Genomic DNA, 16,870 nt, shown 5'->3' on the forward strand with positions numbered 1-16,870 from the left:
TGAGCCAGGCAGGAAGACTAAAAACAATCTTATGTTACAAAGAATCTGAGCATTTCTTCCCTCTTAACCCAGGTGCTGAAGGCTGATGCAATCAGCCTCTACCCAAGAGAACACCTATGCTGCTGTAGCAAAATGCTAGGTTATTTGATAAAAGCTGTATCAACTTCTGTTCCTCTTATCACTAAGAAATTGAGCACATCTACTTCTTGAAGGATATTTTATAGGTAATCTTGGGATAAGTAAATGTGGTTCCTCCATATACATTCGCCACTTACCAGGCATACACCGCTGAAGACAAGGCAAATACGGGTGTGACAACACATTTAGCCCTTCATGCCAGGTTACAACACTGAGATGCCTCCTAAGATCATGGGCCAGCAAGAGCAGTCATCACCCAAGCTATTCTTCCTGAAGCGCGCAATCCATTTCCCTGTTTAGTAAGTGTTAGGAAGCAGTGTGTAGCACAGAGGTTTACTAACTCTGCGGACGGAAAGATCACCTGGCTCCCAGGGTTCTTTCACAATCAGGTGGAAGAGTCTGTAGTGGAATCCAATTTTTAAATGAACATCAGTATGTCCCACAGTTTCTAGGTCTGGCGCAAAGACCCAGCATGAAATCGTGTTCGAAGGCTGAGTCTCTGAAGAGACAGAGTTCCTGCCAGTGTGAGCAGGCAGCAGAGGTCAGCCAAGCGTGTCACGCCAGGGTTGCTTTGACTTTGCTTTGTTGCTGCTGCTGCTGCTGCTGCTGCTGTTGGGGGTGTTGGGAGGGTCATTCTTTCCATGCTGCAGCAGAGGGTTGTGGGCAAACGTCTGTCGTAACGGACCTGGGGAAGAAGAGAAAACAAATCCTGATGAACGAAGAAAAGGAAGAAGCAAATGACAGAATTTGGCCTGCAAGGGTTATTTACCCCTGGCAGCGAGCTCCAAGTGGTTCTGCATACGTCGTTCCCGTTCCTGTAGCTGATGGGCCATTTCGGCATTCTTCCAGCCTGTGTAAAGGGGAGGAAGACCATTGGTCCTGGACCCATTTCAAGACCACGTTCCCCCGTCCTTGTCACAGAGGACGGGCCCTTACCTTGTTTGAAGCTCTTTAGGAAGCCTTCTCGTGGAGCTAACTTGTCTGGGTCGTGCACAACACGTTGGGGAATTTTCAGTACAGTGCGTACAGCAGGAATACGGAGACAGGCCACCTGGCCCAGGGAAAACATGTTGGAGGAGAGCCAGTACATGAACACTGCCTGGATGAGAAGAGAAGGCACTCGGAAGCTGCGTCTCTGGGCACCTTGCCAGGAGACTTGGAGACAGCCCCTACGCCATCACCTACCGTGGGGAAATGGATAGTTATGGGCAAGACTGCCAGGGGCATTAGTCTGATAAAATTTCTCATCCACTGAAGGTCAGAACTTTGCATGCCAGTTTCAGCACCTAACTGGGAAAAAAAGAAAAAGCAAGGGAGAACATATATTTGACGAGCAAATGCATGTCATTGATCCTGGTTCAGATCTCTTACCCATCAGTTCTGTTTCTCCAGGGAGTGAAGAATGACCATTCTATACAACTGCTTTCCTTTCACTCCCCACTCTGCAGGACAGGCACTTGGCGAACCCGGGCTTACCTCAAGGACACCCCACATTGTAGCTGTGACCACCAGAGGTAATACGTAGATGGGGTCAGATAGTGTGAGATCCTGGAACCACCAGAGACCACCTGTCTGCAGGCTGGGCACGGGAAGGTTGGCCATTTCTCTCAAGGCAATGAAGAAGGAGATGAAGATCGGGGCCTGTGACACAGGATAAACAGTGTCAGTACCCTTTAACAGAGGGAACATTTTAATAACTCCATTATTGAAACCCATAATGGGTTTATGTAGCATAATATCACCGCCAACCTGCTTTTAGGGTCTGCTGCTAAGTCGCTTCAGTCGAGTCCGACTCTGTGCGACCCCATAGATGGCAGCCCACCAGGCTCCCCCGTCCCTGGGATTCTCCAGGCAAGAACACTGGAGTGGGTTGCCATTTCCTTCTCCAATGCATGGAAGTGAAAAGTGAAAGTGAAGTCGCTCAGTCGTGTCCAACTCAGCGACCTCATGGACTGTAGCCCACCAGGCTCCTCCGTCCATGGGATTTTCCAGGCAAGAGTACTGGAGTGGGGAGCCATTGCCTGGGAAACACAGAGGAGGTAATCTGATTTTTAATTTTTGTTGTTGTTTCTCTTAATCTGATTGTTTCTGAAGTTAGAGGGGAAATGTTTTTTGCTCACCTGAGTCAGTGGTAGAATGAGAGGTCTAAAGAGTTTAATATCATGCTTTTTCTGGTAGAATGTCATCTCCGAGGAGGCCCTGTAAACTGGGAAGGGAGTAGAAGTTAATGGTTGGGCTAACAGCTAGGTTGGTGGAGGTGACCATCCTCATAACCTGGCCCATGAGTCACATCTAACCGACCCTGGCCAGGCACTGGAAGCAGTAGGCCCACGAAGCAGGTATATCTCAGAACTTGCCCAACTGTAGTAACTCCCAGTTTGAGTTGTTCCCCCTCCTACCCACTGCCCTCTCCCCGCCCCCAGCTGTATGTAGGGAAAACAGGTCCTCTCCCATGCTCATTCTGTGACTGACTCACATTCTGTGTGGTTTCCTGTCAACTTGGCCTCTCTGATTCGAGCGGAAAACTTCTGAATCTCTGGCAAATGATTGTGAATCTTGGCTGCCTCTCGTTGGCCCTTCACGATGAGAGGAAACACCAGGCAGCGGGCAAGGACTGTGCCTGGAAACACAAACTAGGAGTGGAGTGACATTCTGCATTCTCCATCAAGCCATTCTGTAGCTAGACGGCTAAACGTTTCTAGGTCCTCCCTGAGAGGGTCTCTTGCCTGGACCTTCCCACCCTGTGGCTCATGCCCACAGGCCCCAAACAAAGGGCGAGGTGTGACTCAGTTCCTTTGAGGCTCAATCCTCTGCTTTGACATCAAAAGTCTGGCATTAACTTCTCCAAACAACTAACCAGCAATCTTATTTCCTCAAAAAGGTGACAGAAGCTACTTTTATAGATCAATGGTTTCCAAACTTTTCTATGATTAATGGACTCCTTTTTCCCTCAATTCTAAGTGTAACCACAATATACATAACAAATAAAATCAAGCTACCCTGGGTGAGGAGGCTTGTCTGACTATTAAGACTGTTCAATCTTTGGAATTTGCTTTGCTCAGAAGCACTTTCACAGAATTCTGGGGCTCCCAGGAATGAAGTCTGAAAAATGCTGTCCTAGAAATGTCTGGAATAGGAGGTAATCTGGTGGCCTACTGCTTTAACTCCTTCCTATTTCTTTTCTTACATTTCACATTTCCTGATCATTTCAACAAATATTTATTTAGTTGATGGTATCTGTGATAAGCAAGTGGGCCTGGGCTGAGAAGAGACAAGGGGGAGATACACATTTAAGCTTTATCACCATAATGATAAATGGTGTGAAGTGGACGGAGAAGGGAGCTAAGGACAGAACCCGGAATACCAGCACTGAAGGGGCAGGTAGAGTCCTGAGCAATGGAGATGGGAGGATATGGACAAAGTTGCAAAAGCCAAGGGGCAGGTTCTACACTCTACCGTGTCTGATGCAGAAAGGGCAAGTATGAAAAGTGGACTAAGAAATGATATCACTGGCAGTTAGAACGAGGTGGTATAAATCAGACTGCTGAGGGTCACAGAACAGAAAGAGAGAAAAGCCTACTGGGTGTAGAATACTCTTTTAAATGATAGCTATGAAGAGACGGAGAAAGGGTAGTAGTTAAAAGTGAATTAACGATGAGGCGAAGGAATTTACCAAGAAACACATGGTATGCCTGCACACACCTATATGTTCAGAGAAGGCAGTAAAGATGGAGAAACTGAAGACATGGGGGAGAGAAGATCACTGGAGCAACGTATGGGGAGAAACAGAATTTAAAGCAGTTTTAACCTTATAAGAGGAGCAATGTGAGTATCTTCCCATCTGACCTGATCTTCTACTCTCTTATCAGGCTTCATCACTTTTACGGAGGTCCCCATACTTAAACCCTACCCTCACATGTTCTACCCCAAACCCCCATTTCCTCTACCCTTGTACAGATATGTTCCCCTTACATGCAGCAATGGCTCCCCACCATGGTAGGCCTAGGTTAACATGCATAAATTCAAGTAAGTTCTGGATCAGTCCCACTGGGGTGTAGGACCCCAGCCCAAGTTCAGCAAAGCTCTGCTCCGCAGCAGCTTGGATGACATCTGCGGCCTCTCCAGAAGCCACTTCAGGTACTGCTGTGGGTGGGGGAGTTGCAGGAATGACTGGAGGGGCCGGAACCTGTGGGGGAAAAAAGTCATGTATTATATTCGGTCCCTAGAGGAGGAAATGGCAACCCACACTAGTATTCTTGTCTGAAAAATCCCATGGACAGAGGAGCCTGGTGGGTTACCGTCCAAAGGGTCACAGAGAGTCGCTTGAGCGACTAAGCACATTATATTCAGCAGGGGGCAGACACATAGAAAACAAGGTCCCTCTTACAACAACCAACACTGGGGTACTTACTCTCTGGACTCCCTATTTCTTGTTCTCCCATGGTAGCCTATACTGTCCAAAGAATTCAAAGCTTAAAAATGACATTTAATGTCAGGAAGTCAATTAAAAATTATTTTTCTAGGTTTTATGATGCTTATGGTATTTGTCAGTTTTTCAAAAAACATTACTTTGTAAAGGTTTCTTATTTTAAATACATATTCCTGTTCATGATTTTTAAAAAAGGATATTTTATTTTCCCCTCTAAGCAGGAAGATAAGTTACTCAGAATAAGACTTCATGACTCTCCTTCATGTTAGGAAGTTATTTCTTATATTAGTATTTTCCAAATTTCAGTTGCATGAGTATCACTGGCACAATTTTGCATACACTTAAACTATTATAATTTTTCTTTAAACAACTCAGTTTTTAAGATGGTATCTACTTGGTGCTGAGAAATATTAATGTCCATGAAATCAGGGACATACAAGTTGTAATTGTGTCAACTGAAAAAACGCACAACCTCAAAGTTGAGAATTGTGTTTTATTTGGGACATTACTGACACAGCCCAGGACACAGCCTCTCAGGTCTGAGGAAGAAGCCAGGATATGCAAGAATTTTTGCAAAACAAACAACCCCCAAAAACCAGGTAGTCAAACACCAAAAGATTACTGCTAATTCAAGAAAAACCATGTAGGTGTCTCAAGTTAATGAATTTAGTGCTTTTCTATGTATGGAAAGCTACAAGAGCCTCGGTTTATTGAAATCATTCCTTTGATATATACCTTAACTTTCTAGGGCCAGTATTCTGCTTCTCCATCCTGAATCCCCTCAGGATGCACTATAGGGGTGGCTGCAGTGGCTGATGGCCCAGATATACTTTGTTTGCTGACGCGGCAGGTGACATTCTTTGGTCATAAATTTTTTCTCTTTTTTTCCTCTTTTCAGGTCATAAATTTGACCAAAAGTTGGGAGGCATTATGCCTAGTTTTGTCCCATGGCACTAGGAAGGCTGATGTGTAGATCTGGCAAAGATTCTGCTGATAGGCCACTCAAACTGCTTACTTTTGGATCAGGCCCTGTTGATAATCTAGAATTCTCTAGATTGCCTGTGAAAGACCGCTATGTGGAAGAAAAACGTTGCCTGCCATATGAGTAAACAAAGGGTGCGGCAGCCATCAGCCACCCTCAACTGTATACCCTGAGGGGATTCAGGACGGAGGAAAACAGAATATTGGTGCTATATACTGGTAGCTCAGACTGTAAAGCATCTGTCTACAATGCGGGAGACCCGGGTTCGATCCCACGCTCGGGAAGATCCGCTGGAGAAGGAAATGGAAATCCACTCCAGTACTATTGCCTGGAAAATCCCACGGACAGAGGAGCCTGGTAGCTATAATCCATGGGGTCACAAAGAGTCGGACACAACTGAGCGACTTCACTTACTTACTTTATACTTAAGGTGCTTATCAAAGGAATGATCTCAACAAGCCCAGACTCTTACATCAGTCCATACATAGAAAAGTGCTAAACTCATCAACTTGAGATATCTGGTTTTTCTTTTTTTTATAAATAATATCTGGCAGTTTATTAAAAAATGGAGCATACTGAACAACAAACTATCTTACACCTTTCAGGAAGAAAAAACACTAAATTTAAAAAGACATCACCCACTCAATTTGGACACAACACCTCTACTCAATTAAGAGAATCATTTGCACAGTCCAGGTCTTTATTTCTACACCCATCAGGCCATGAATTCATAGGGAATGGGCTCCAACAGTTTGGGTTCCTTTCCATTGGTCCTCACAAAGTGTGCTTCTCTGGGTGGAGCAGGCTGGTGCTTCAGCTGAACCCAAGTCCCTTTCTCTTTGGCTTCCTTCTTTTTCTGATCATTTTCCTTCACACGTTTCAGGAAGCTATCTCGGCTCTTAGAGTGCTTAATATGCTCGATACGCACACTAATTCTCTTGGCAAGAATCTTGCCCTTAACTTGTTTGTTTATAATGATGCCAACAGCATGCTGGGTGACATTGTAGATTCTCCCAGTTTTGCCATGGTAACATTTGTGGGGCATTCCTTTTTGAACAGTACGCATTCCCTTGATATCTACAATATCACTCTTCCTGTAGATTCGCATGATGTGGCCAAAGGAACAACTCCATGTTTTCTGAAAGGCCTGGAGAACATGTAGCGGGTGCCCCGCCTCTTTCCCTTTGTGTTGGTCATCTTGGCGAATCAGTCTGAGGGGCCGGGAGAGAGAAGAGCCTGGTTTTTCTTTAATACTATTTTAAAAAAATCTTTTGATATTCTGACTACCTGTTTCCCGCCACCTCCCCAAACTTCCATATATCCTGGCTCCTTTCTTACCTCTTTGGAACAGCCCCTCAGAGCTTATCTGAGAGGCAGTCTTCCAGGCTTAAGTCCTTAGCAAGTTCACTGAATAAAACATAATCTTCAACTTTTAGGTTGTACACTTTTCACAGTTAACCATTTTGGTGACTACCAAAGGATCCAGAGTATACCTCTCTCCTTCACCTGAACTCTTTGAGGACTTAGGGCCTCATATTAGCAGAGGCCTCTTGGGACTGTCTGCCTCCTTGGAGAATCCAGACAATTCAGGGGGATTCTTGGATCTCCTGACTATTGGCTGATGATTCTGAGTTTTATTTGGCAGTCTCTAACTGGTACCTGGCTCCCCAGCTGAAAGATACTAGGGGAGCCCAGATGAAAGATGGGGAGTTGCTCAGTAGAGACACCAAGCAGTCTAAACTGGGTGATTAGATGAGAGGCTGGCCTAACATCTTTGCCTCCAACTAACACTCTAGCCACGTCTATGTATGTACAAAACGTGTAAGTACTCACTTAATTGGGAATTAAAGGAAATCTTGCCCTGAAAATGGCCAATATGGGGCTCTTTTATTGCATTTGCAGTTAAGTTTGACCAACTGGATAACCACGATGGTGTGATCACTCATCTAGAGCCAGACATCCTGGAGTTTGAAGTCAAATGGGCCTTAGGAAGCATTACTACAAACAAAGCTACTGGAAGTGATGGAATTCCATCTGAGTTATTTCAAATCCTAAAAGATGATGTTGTGAAAGTACTGCATTCAACATGCCAGCAAATTTGGAAAAACTCAGCAGTAGCCACAGGACTGGAAAAGGTCAGTTTTTATTCCAATGCCAAAGAAGGGCAATGCCAAAGAATGTTCAAACTGCACAACCGCACCTATTTCACATGCTAGCAAAGCAATGCTCAACATCCTCCAAGTGAGGCTTCAACAGTATGTGAACTGAGAACTTTCAGTTGTACAAGCTGGATTTAGAAAAGGCAGAGGAACCAGAGGTCAAATTGCCAACATATGCTGAATCACAGAAAAAGCAAGGGAATTCCAGAGAAACATCTACTTCTGCTTCATTGACTGTGTTAAAGCCTTTGATTGTGTGGGTCACAACAAACGGCAGAAAATTCTTAAAGAGACAGGAATACCAGAACATCTTACCTGCCTCCTGTAAGAAAGGAGAAACCTGTACACAAGTCAGGAAGCAACACTTAGAACGGGACATGGAACAACAGACTGGTTCCAAATTGGGAAAGGAGTACGTCAAGGCTGTATATTGTCATCCTGCTTATTTAACTTCTATGCAGAATACATCATGTGAAATGCCGAACTGGATGAAGCTCAAGCTGGAATCAAGACTGCAGGGAGAAATATCAATAACCTCAGATATGCAGATGACTCCACCCTAATGGCAGAAAGTGAAGAGGAACTAAAGGGCTAAAGGTTCTGAAGAACTAAAGGTCGGAGAGTGAAAAAGCTGGCTCAAAACTCAACATTCAAAAAAACTAAGATCATGGCATCTGGTTCCACTACTTCATAGCAAATAGATAGGGAAACAATGGAAACAGTGACCGACTTTATTTTCTTAGGCTCCAAAATCACTGTGGACAGTGGCGGCAGCCATTAAATTAAAAGACGCTTGCTCCCTGGAGAAGGAAATGGCAGCCCACTCCAGTATTCTTGCCTGGAGAATCCCATAGACAGAGGAGCCTGGCAGGCTACAGTCCATGGGGTCGCAAGAGTCGGACATGACTGAGTGCACTGTCTCACCCCAGAGATCCTGTCACATATACCACAAAAACCAAACATCCCCCAATGACCTTGGCCCCACTGTTCCAATCACTCCCAGGTGGGAATTCAGGCACATGTCCACAGAGGTCACAGACAATATACATACGGTTCTGTTATGTCCCATATATTACCCTTTCATGTCCCAAGGAAGACATTTTCTCTTAGAGATTTTCATTTAGTGTATCTTTAAAAAATCTTGTGTTAAACTTGCCTCCATCTTTTTCTTGGGTAAGGACAACCCAGAAATGGCCCTTTTGTGTCTGTGATGTTGCCATTCACAGCTTTCTTGATAGGCCTAGTACAATCCTGAGAACAGGGTTGCTGTATGCTGAGTGTCAGATGGTAGCTCTTAGCTTTGCCTATCTTAGGTAGTTATGCTGTGCATTTTTTATTGGTGTACCATGTTTGGTTTGTCCCTAATACCTTTGAAGTTTTTCTGAGAAATGAATAATGCAACATGAACTTATTAAAATACATTTTAAGCTTTAAAAAAAAAAAAAAAAAAAAAGACGCTTGCTCCTTGGAAGAAAAACTATGACAAATCTAACAATGTATTAAAAAGCAGAGACATCACTTTGCCCACAAAGGTCTGTATACTCAAAGCTATGGTTTTTGCAGTAGTCATGTACAGGTGAGAGAGTTGGATCATAAAGAAGGCTGAGTGCCAAAGAATTGGTGCTTTCGAAGAGGTGGTGCTAGAGAAGATGCCTGAGAGTCCCTTGGACAGCAAAGAGATCAAAGTAGTCAATTCTAAAGGACATCAACACTGAATATTCATTGGAAGCACTAATGCTGAGGTTCCAATACTTTGGCCATCTGATGTGAAGAGTCAACTCACTGGAAAAGACCCTGATGCTGGGAAAGACTGAAGGCAAGAAGAAAAGGGGGTGGCAAACGATGGTTGGATGGCATCATCGACTCAATGGATATGAGTTTGAGCAAACTCCAGGAGATAGTGAAGGATAGGGAAGCCGGGCATGGTGCAGTTCATGGGGTCACAAAGAGGTGGACATCACTGAGCACCTGAACAAAAGACTCCTGTATCTTTCCTTACACAGAAAAGTGCTAAACTCATAAACTTGAGACACTTGGTTTTTCTTTAACAGTAATCCTTTGATGTTTCAACTACCTTTTTGTTTGTTTTGCAAAACTCCTATATACCTTGGCTCCTCACTCACCTCTTTGGAACAATCCCTCAGAGCTGGGAGCTTGCATCCTAGTTAAGTCCTCAGTAATGCCCCAAATTCTCCAAGCCAGGCTTCAACAATACATAAACTATGAACTTCCAGATGTTCAAGCTGGTTTTCGAAAAGGCAGAGGAACCAGAGATCAGATTGCCAATATCTGTTGGGTCATCAAAAAAGCAAGAGAGTTCCAGAAAAACATCTACTTCTGCTTTATTGACTACACCAAAGCCTTTGACTGTGTGGATCACAAAAAACTGTGGAAAATTCTTAAAGAGATGGGAATATCAGACAACCTTACCTGCCTAATGAGAAATCTGTATGTAGGTCAAGAAGCAAGTTAGAACTGGACATGGAATAACAGACTCGTTCCAAATTGGGAAAGGAGTATGTCAAGGCTGTGTATTGTCACCCTGCTTATTTAACTTCTATGCAGAGTCCATCATGTAAAATGCTGGGCTGGATGAAGCCCAAGCTGGAATCAAGACTGCCAGGAGAAATATCAATAACATCAGATATGCAGATGACACTACCCTGATGGCAGAAAGTGAAGAAGAACTAAAGAATCTCTTGATGAAAGTAAAAGAGGAGAGTGAAAAAGTTGGCTTAAAGCTCAACATTCAGAAAACTAAGATCGTGGCATCCGGTCCCATCACTTCAGGCAATCAGATGGGGAAACAATGGAAACAGTGAGAGACTTTATTTTTGGGGGCTCCAAAATCACTGCAGATGGTGACTGCAGCCATGAAATTAAAAGATGCTTGCTCCTTGGAAGAAAAGCTCCAACCTAGACAGCATATTAAAAAGCAGAGACATTACTTTGCCAACAAAAGTCCGTCTAGTCAAAGCTATGGTTTTTCCAGTAGTCATGTATGGATGTGAGAATTGGACTATCAAGAAAGATGAGTGCCAAAGAACTGATGCCTCTGAACTGTGGTGTTGGAGAAGACTCCTGAGAGTCCCTTGGACTGCAAGGAGATCCAACCAGTTCATCCTAAAGGAAATCAGTCCTGATTATTCATTGGAAGGACTGATGCTGAAGCTGAAACTCTACTACTTTGGCCACCTGATGGGAAGAGCTGACTCATTTGAAAAGACCCTGATGCTTGGAAAGATTGAAGGCAGGAGGAGAAGGGGCCAACAGTGGATGAGACAGTTGGAGAGCATCACTGACTTGATGGATATGAATTTGAGTAAGCTCCCAGAGTTGGTGATGGACAGGGAAGCCTGGTGTGCTACAGTTTACTGGGGTCACAAAGAGTCGAACACGACTGAGTGACTGAACTGAACTGAATGCCCCAAGTAAGACTCAACTCTCAACCTTTATGTTGTGCTTTTTTTCCCCCCAGTTGATAACTCAACTCATTTATTTTGCTGCACCATGTGGGTTGTGGATTTCCTAACTTATGAAAATAACACCAAGTTATTATTTTTTCTTGCTGAAAACATTGCCAAAGAATATGAACTTACTGACTTTTAGTAAACCTAGGTAGAATAAAAGATATGTCTAACTGATTAAGCCAGCATGCTTAAGCTAGCTTTAACACCAGATATTAATTTACTACTTCCTAGATCACATGAACCCGAAATTCATTCTGGCCAGTTTCCTTTATATAGAAAGAGTTAATTTGTAAGTACTTACTTTAAAGTCAATTAAATAGAGGACTTTTATAAATTTTGAAAAGTATATCCAGAGATAGTGACATCTTATATGTATAATATATATGCTGCTGCTAAGTCACTTCAGTCGTGTCTGACTCTGTGCGACCCCATAGACGGCAGCCCACCAGGCTCCACCGTCCCTGGGATTCCCCAGGCAAGAACAGTGGAGTGGGTTGCCATTTCCTTCTCCAATGCATGAAAGTGAAAAGTGAAAGTGAAGTCGCTCAGTCATGTCCGACCCTCAGCGAGCCCATGGACTGCAGCCTTCCAGGCTTCTCCGTCCATGGGATTTTCCAGGCAAGAGTACTAGAGCGGGGTGCCATTGACTTCTCCATAATATATATACAGACATACAAACAGATAATACTAGAGATCTCATAGTTTCATTAAAATACTTAGTTATGTGGAAAAGGAAATGGCAACCCACTGCAGTATTCTTGCCTGAGAAATCCCATGGACAGAGAAGTCTGGGGGGGACTACCGTCCATGGGGTCACAAAGAGTCGGACACAACTTAGCAACCAACAACAACAACAAAAAACTTAAGTTTTGAATCAAGTATTAATAAACTTACTCGTTTAGAGGCTATATTTACATTTCTGATTTATAGAGATTTTCAAGACAAAAATAGTTGCTTTTAATTTCCCAAAGAACTGGTCAATTGCCTAAGTGATACTAAGACTGATTTGCTGAACTAAATTTTGTTTTCTTTTTTAATCACTGACTTCCAACTAAACTGAAAATCAAGATTTCTACATTATAGAACTTTAGGGTTCAATTTACTATGTCTTCAAAAGTTTTTATAAGGCATTCAACAAAGGCCCTCTTTCTGAGTGCACCAGTTAGACCCAGAGCAAATCTCTATTACTATTTTTGCTAGCCCTGGGACATCAGCTCCCAGTTTTTACGTTATGGTGTGTGTGCTCTGATAACCCTACTGGTTTCCTTTAGTATGGTTAATTACTATAGTCTGAGGAGCAGATTTATATGCCCTGTCTTATAATAATAACAGGCAGGGGAGTGAGACATGATGTCTATCCCACAATAAGGCAAAAGAGATATAATCATCTTACATAAAGCCCATTTAAATATACCAGTTTTGATAAATTTTTATCTCATTTCTATCAACTTCTATAACTTTAACTTTAGTCTCTGTCAGGATCACATCAAGTCTTGGTCTTAGAAGCAGTCCAGAAACTTCCTTTTTAATAAAATCATTTGATCTATTTTTGTATAAAAGGCTCTGGGTTCCCAGTGAGAGGTTGAGCCAAGGGACTCAGGCTCTTTTATCAATTTTTTAAAACTTAATCAACTGCCCCGACTGTTGTCCCAAGCAACTGTTAGTCAGATATCTCTGTTTAAGTTTCTTCTAGCCTTTAGGGGGAAGAAAAGCTAATACTGGGACCAATAATGTTGGTCCATCCAACCTAAGGTAATGTGTTGAAACCTTTTGTTTTGATCCTATTAGCATCTGTTTTATATATCTTTTTTCTTAATATAACCACTTAAAGATTTCTTTATCCATTTGAGACACGAGTTCTTTAACATTTCCACTTTAGTGGGAAGAAGTTTGTAGATTTTCTCTTCATTTCTTAAACCTCCGTTAATCAGCCTAATCAACATTAATGATCTTCATGTTTTTATTAGCATCTGTAAAACCCACTCACTGAAGGGAAACAGAAACCACAAATAAGGTTGCCCATACCTTTTTTAAAAAACAAAAAAACTAACAGAATTCTTAGGTTAACTACTGTGTGTGTGTGTGTGAGTTTGTGTGTAGTCACCTTCTGTTTTTTTTTCCATAGGTATCAATAAACAGCTGTATATAATGAGAGCTCTGTAAAAATGTATCTATGAAGACATTTTTCCAATTTAAAGCATCAGTGGTTATTGACAGGTGGCACTTTAATTACAACTCAAATCAGTAAGACAAAAGAGGTACCCCTACAAGAAAGTACAAAGGATGTAGCCTTCAGAAGATCTATAAAGTTTACTCAAAACAGTATAAGAAAGTAAAGGTCGTTATTGTATAGGCTGATGCAACCAAGATTAAGATGACTGAAGTCCCTGAGAATTGGCACGGTCAGACAAAAGACTGCCCAGAAGCTCAGTCTATTTGATTGGCTGCCGAATGCACACCATACTTTCAAATGGGGAGCCAGGTACCTGTTAGACATTGCCAAATACAAGGATTATCAACCAGTAAGTGGGAGATCCGAGAACCAGGAGAGACTCACCCACATTTGTCTGGACTCTCTGAGGAGGCAGATAGGCACAAGAGGCCCCTGCTTGTACCAAGGCCCCAGTTCAGGGGAAGGGGAAAACACTACTCTGGGCCCCTTCGCTGGTAGCCCAAACTGCCCACTGGAAAAAAAACAAGACCTAAAAGTTGAGAATTGTGTTTTATTTGGGGCATTACTGAGGGGCTTCCCTGGTGGCTCAGATGGTAAAGAATCACCCTGCAAAGCAGGAGAACAGGGTTTGATCCCTGGGTGGGGAGGATCCCCTGGAGAAGGGAATGGCTACCCACTCCAGTATTCTTGCCTGGAGAATTCCATGCACAGAGGAGCCTGGCGGGCTACAGTCCATGAAGTTGCAAAGAGTTGACTGAGCGACTAATACTTATTATTATTACTCGGGTCTTAAGCCTAGGACACAGGCTCTCAGCTCTGAGGGACTGTTCAGAAGAGGTAAGGGAGGAGCCAGGATATACAGGAGTTTGCCAAACAATGCCCCTCAGTCCCAGCCCAACCAGGTAATTACAACACCAAAAAATTACAGCTAATAAAAACCAGAAGTCTCAAGTTAATGAATTTAGTGTTTTTCTATGTATGGAAAGATGCAAGAGTTCGGGCTTACTGAAATCACTCCTTTGATATGTACCCTAACTAGCTACCGCTAGTATTGTTTCTCCATCCTCAATTCCCTCAGGGTGCACTTGTTGGGGGTGGCCACTGGGACTGCTGGCCTCAACATCCTTTGTTTACTGATATGGCAGGTGACATTCTTTATCCACATTTGACATGCAAATTATAATTTTTCCAATATACAAACAGAATTGCATCTTATTTCACCATCAGTGGCTTGCCACCATTCTGGCAAACAACGCCTTGTTTACAACATAAACTTTTCCTCCTGCGCTCTCAATAATTTTACCACTGATGTGAAAATCTATCCCAAGCAGAGATGCTATCATTTGGGGAGTTGGGTGGTGTGTGGACAAGAACACAGCTCCATATTCCCCTCCTCCCAATCAAAGCAAAATAAAAATAAAATCTGCAAGAAGAAGCACCATTCCTAACATTTCAGTGACGAAATGTCTCTTACCTGGGCTTCTCCAAAAGAGACGGCAGAGGTACTGAGGCCGCGGGGGCCTGGGGCCATGAGCAGGACATAGCGCGGGTGCCCGAGGCACCGGTCGGCTGGGAACCCGAGCCCAGCTGTCAGCGGTTTCCGGGGCCACTGGCAGGGCCCTGCGACGCTGTGGAACTGAGTGGGTAAAAGGGAGATGGAGTCCTTTTATCAGGTAAAATCGATAATTATGCTCATCCCTCCCCTCAGGAGACAGGCAGCCAATTTCCACAGGTGAAGACTCTCCTACTCCCCGCGCTCAGACTGCGAGCCCGAAAGCATGCAAGCTGTGAGTCCTGCTTCTCAGCTACCGCAGACCCACCCCGGGGCCCAGAAGTTGAGGCTGAGGTTTCTCTAGAAGAAGTGACGCTTGTCCCAGGAACAGACTAAAATACGAGGCTGCTGACCCCGCGGAGTCTGGGACGTAACCCTTCCGCGCCCTCATATGACCCGAGGCCACGAGAAGGAGGTACGGGTGAGCAGGTCAGCGTCTGCTCATGCCCGTTTGCACAAGCCACTCCTGGCTCGGCTCACAGGGACAGTGAGGCATCCTGGCGCTCGGACCCGGGGTATCCTTACCTGACGCTGGGGCCGTAGTAAGCACAGAAGCTGCCGGCGTCCGCACATCAACGCCAACGCCATCTTGCCGGGAAGAGGACGTACGTTTGCGTCTGCGCACTGAGAACCGCAGCCTCGCGGGAGGAAGCCCTTTTGGAAATGGGCGTGAAGTCAGAGTTTTACCACACTCGAGAGGTAAAGGAAACTGGCGCTTGGCGGCCATATTTGAAGTGGGTAAGAAGCCGCAAAGGGACATTAACGAGATCGCGCTGATTCTGTTTTCAGGAGATTGAAGTTCAGAGCCTAATAACCAGGTTTTGTTAGTGGCTGTAAATCCTGAGCGGTTTTCTCTCTATACTTAAAATCCGCTATTCTCTAAAAAAGACTCTCCAGAGGGTCTGGCTGTCCTCGGTGTGGGTTTTCTGTACCCAGTGATGTTTGATTTGTTGTTGCTAGGTAATATTGTAATGTATCGGGAAGCCTGGCGTGCTGCAGGCAGTCCGTGGGGTCGCAGAGTCGGACGCAACTGAACTACAACAAATTACAGTGCGTGCTAAGTTACTTTAGTCGTGTCCGACTCTTTGCGACACCATGGACTGTAGCCCACCAGGTTCCTCTGTCCATGGGATTCTTCAGGCGAGAATATTGGTGTGGGTTGTTATTTCCTCCTCCAGGGGATCTTCCCAATTCAGTGATCGAACCGGTGTCTCTTATGTCTCCTGTATTGTCAGGCAAGTTCTTTACCACTGGCGCCACCTGGGAAGCCCCTGTAATCACTGATCCAGTGAAATTTGAGAATGGTCTGGAATTAGAAATTGAAGGAAGGTAGCTTCTAGGAAATACTTTCCTTCCAGATAAAAAGAGAAAACTTCAAGAGGAGGCTCTGCGCTTTCCTTAGGGTGATTGAGGAGCCTCTTGTGACATTGAGGGGACAAATCTTTTTTAAAAATATGTATTTAGTTGCAGCATGTGAACTCTTAGTCAGGACATGCGGGATCTAGCTCCCTGACCAGGGATGAACCTTGGCCTTCTGCCTTGGGAACAAGGAGTCTTAGCCATTGGACCACCAGCGAAGTCCCCTAGGGGACAAATCTTTAAAGATGAGAGGCGAACATGCTGAAGATGGTTGTATGGAAAGATAGAAAATCCCCTGGAAAATCCCCGAATACTTGATGATGTCATTGAGCTGTTGCTGCATCAGAATTAGACCCACCTGTCTCCAGATTTTGTTGTGTAAGATAACTGATGGTCTTTATTGTCGAAATCTTTATGACATATTAATAACATATGTTGGATGTCATTGTAAACAAGCTTTTAAAAGTTGCTTTGAAAAATTAATACAGAGGTAATGGCAAATATACAGCTATAGAACACTTGGCAAAAAATTGAAAACCAGAAAACCAAAAACCAAACAACCTGTGATAGACTGTTACTTTGGTCAGTCAGTTCAGTAGCTCAGTCTT

The 16,870-nt window shown here is 43.9% G+C and overlaps 1 protein-coding gene and 1 pseudogene across 1 annotated transcript; both read right to left on the reverse strand.

The window, feature by feature from the left end:
- Positions 1 to 200: 200 nt before the first annotated feature.
- Positions 201 to 15,503, reverse strand: OXA1L (OXA1L mitochondrial inner membrane protein). The gene is given in 10 exon segments (NM_001035335.2): positions 201 to 823; positions 908 to 988; positions 1,075 to 1,237; positions 1,324 to 1,428; positions 1,615 to 1,779; positions 2,259 to 2,344; positions 2,615 to 2,758; positions 4,111 to 4,324; positions 14,826 to 14,987; positions 15,429 to 15,503. Coding segments are annotated over 10 exon segments (1,326 nt in total). The 5' UTR covers positions 15,492 to 15,503; the 3' UTR covers positions 201 to 680.
- Positions 6,220 to 8,815, reverse strand: LOC132346288 (large ribosomal subunit protein eL21-like; annotated as a pseudogene).
- Positions 15,504 to 16,870: the final 1,367 nt, after the last annotated feature.

This window comes from Bos taurus, chromosome 10 (genome assembly GCF_002263795.3).
Source record: "Bos taurus isolate L1 Dominette 01449 registration number 42190680 breed Hereford chromosome 10, ARS-UCD2.0, whole genome shotgun sequence".
Taxonomy (NCBI): domain Eukaryota; kingdom Metazoa; phylum Chordata; class Mammalia; order Artiodactyla; family Bovidae; genus Bos; species Bos taurus.